Consider the following 2988-nt stretch of genomic DNA (forward strand, 5'->3'; position numbering starts at 1 on the left):
TGGTTACCTGGTCCTCAGATCTCTGCAGGGTAAATCCAGACAGCTAGCTAGACTATCTGTCCAATCTGAGTTTTCTGTGGGCGTCTAAAACTACTTCTGAACGTACACATGTTCCACCAGAACTAGTTCCTCCCCAGAGCTTAGCACCACCCAAGACGGTTGTGATTGGTTTAAAGAAATGCTGATAAAGGAGAGTGCTGTTTGGACTAGTCCGACCCTCCTCTCCATTGCTGTGGAGGAAGGTCTGGCAAAGTCTGGTCCCGAGTTCCACTTTCTCCTTCTCCCAACCTGCTGTATTGTATGCTCCACCTCCGTCATCACCTTCCCGTAACCAACGGCGGCGGCATTTCAGTGGAAAAAACGTCGAAGGTTCGGTAGAAACCCAACCCCGTCAAAAAGCCCAACTATTCAGCTGAATCCAAAGCCCCCCCTGGACTCGCTGTGTCCCTGATGTTAGGCCTGAGTCTCCTGTTCAAGGCCATGTGCTGCTTGTTCAACGCTGTTTGATAAATGACTTTTGAATACATTTAGAGAGGATTTCAATATCTATTTTTTTCTCAGTTCTTATCATTTTGGTGTTGGTGATTTTCTTCCGGTGCTGGCTAAAACCTCTTTTGGGGGGGAGGGGCAAAACATTCCTCTATGCAAGAAAAAACCGTGCAGAGCAGAGTCCAGCAGAAACGTCTCTCTGTCTTCTCTCAGGTGAACGATGACCAGATGGAGAAGGCTCACAAGACGTACCCTCACAACCCCCCACGCACCAAAGAGGCCTACTACTTCAGACAGGTGTTTGAGAAGCACTACCCTGGCCGGGCCGAGTGGCTCTCCCATTACTGGATGCCCCGCTGGACCGACGCCACCGACCCATCGGCCCGCACCCTGGCCATCTACAAGCCTGACAAGGAGCCGTGATCACTCAATCTGTTCTTCATTCTGCATGTGTCATACATGGATACATTCAATTGCTATGTTATGGTTTAAAACCAATATCTTTTGCTAATTTCCCCCCTCTCATTCCCCCTGCTCTGGCGTTTCCCCCTCTTATTCCCCCTGCTCTAGTGTTTCCCCCTCTCATTCCCCCTGCTCTGGCGTTTCCCCCTCTCATTCCCCCTGCTCTAGTGTTTCCTCCTCTCATTCCCCCTGCTCTGGCGTTTCCGAGCCACTAAACCGGAGACATCTGGGAACACTTCTGACCCGTTTTGGTTTGGAATCGGGGGGGCTGTGTTGCTAACAGACGCCGACGCCAACGTTTTGCCACCTTATTGGGTCAGTTATGAGGTCTCGGCCTCTGAGAGTAAGTTACTAACGTTACCATGGCAGCTAGTAGCAACAGGCCTGTTTACCTTCGCACGTGCATGCCCAGCATACGAATGGTGTTTTTAGAAAGGAGTTAGTGTAAATGGAGATTAGTTCTTCTACCGGATCTAAAAGCGTCGATCGAATTGGCTCAGTGATCCCAAAAAGTAACACTGTAAATGCAGCATTAGCTTTATTTATTAAACTCTGATTCAGTTGAACCGGTTTGGAAGAAGTTCCACTGAGCCTGTCTCACGCTGCGCTGTGATGGAGTCCGTCAGACTTCATCAGAGCTGCATGGTTAGGAGATTTCTTATCTTATGTTCCAAGGCTGCTTAATGAAGGCCTGTGTAGTGTCAGTTCTTTTTAAATCAATCAAATCATTGGTACACACCCAATCACAAAGTTTTTTCACAATAACTTCCGGGTAGAAATCTCCTGCGTCTGGTAAGCATAAAAGACACAGAACAACTGGATCTACTCTCATCTCATTCATCTCAAATGCATGTTCGATACTTTCATATGTCATCACTTACTAACAGTCCTAACGCTAGATGTAGTTTATCTAAGACGCTAGCGAAGCAACACAGGACAGAAAGTAAGCACAGCAGAAACGGAGGTGGGACCACCGTTTAGACATCTTCATTATTCAAATGAACCGCGCCACGTCACGCTGGTTCGGCCTGACAAAGTCCACCTAATGGCTTCAAAAGTATAAGGCTTTGACTCATGTTCCAGTTTAATATGTGCATTTCTCTTCAAATAGTGCCTAATGCAGTTTTACCATTACCTATTACAAGTCCCCTAACACCCCACCGCTCTTCATCCTCTTCATCCTCTTCAGACCTCTACTGCACTCTGTGCCTTCTAGTCATGCGCGTACTAAACACTGTCGAGATGCTCTGTTTATTTTTTGCAGCTGACTGAACTTTGTACTGTCTGTGCAATGTGCTATTGTTTGAGCCAAAAGAAAAGGGGGGGGGGGGAAGGGCAGCAAGTCAGTTATTCTCTTACAGCTAAATTTGACCAACTCATCAAAGTGTGACAGACCAGTAAATACTCACTGTAGCCCTATTCCCACAGGACTGGGACCCGGGAATCTTTAGGAAGCTGTCATAATTGCGGAGGTTGTCTGTGGTCTTAATTCTGCGGAGGATAATGTCAGTAAATTCAAGATAATCAAATAAAATACACTTTGCTTATCCTGTGTGAATGCACAGTGGAGTGATTAACACCTCTCCTGTGTGAATAGGGCTTGTGTCAGGTTATATCTGCGTCCTCTTTAAAAGTTTTTAGCCCATTCACTGCAAATTTAGTCTGTTTTGTTGTTAGTTATTCTCCAAAGCACACGATGTATCGCGATGTCGTACCTTCGACGCTGCCAAAGGTTTCTGTTCACTGCAGTACTCTAATCCAATCATCCTTTACGTACCACACAATATATTACAATATTATTATAGTAGCAGCTGCAGGAAAGCTCTTGGGTTAGGGCTGGCTATGCAAACCTTATATTTGTTGCAAGTGTGTGTGTGTCTGTGTGTGTCTGTGTGTGTGTGTGTGTGTGTCTTTACATAATGTCAAGGGCAATGTGATGTTTTTCTTTGGATTTTTGCATTAGCGTGAAGAAGTGCAAAGATTTATCAAAACATTACATTGAATTTCCTGTACTTTATGATAAAGTTACATTTTGTC

The 2988-nt window shown here is 45.6% G+C and overlaps 1 protein-coding gene across 2 annotated transcripts in view; it reads left to right on the forward strand.

The window, feature by feature from the left end:
• Positions 1 to 979, forward strand: part of asns (asparagine synthetase) — a 30968-nt gene extending 29989 nt beyond the window's left edge. For both annotated transcript variants that reach the window (XM_034891893.1, XM_034891894.1), the window contains one exon: positions 703 to 979. In XM_034891893.1, coding sequence (XP_034747784.1) covers positions 703 to 912 — 210 coding nt within the window. In that variant the 3' untranslated portion in view covers positions 913 to 979. The remainder of the gene's footprint in view (positions 1 to 702) is intronic.
• Positions 980 to 2988: the final 2009 nt, after the last annotated feature.

Source organism: Etheostoma cragini, chromosome 14 (genome assembly GCF_013103735.1).
Source record: "Etheostoma cragini isolate CJK2018 chromosome 14, CSU_Ecrag_1.0, whole genome shotgun sequence".
NCBI lineage: Eukaryota > Metazoa > Chordata > Actinopteri > Perciformes > Percidae > Etheostoma > Etheostoma cragini.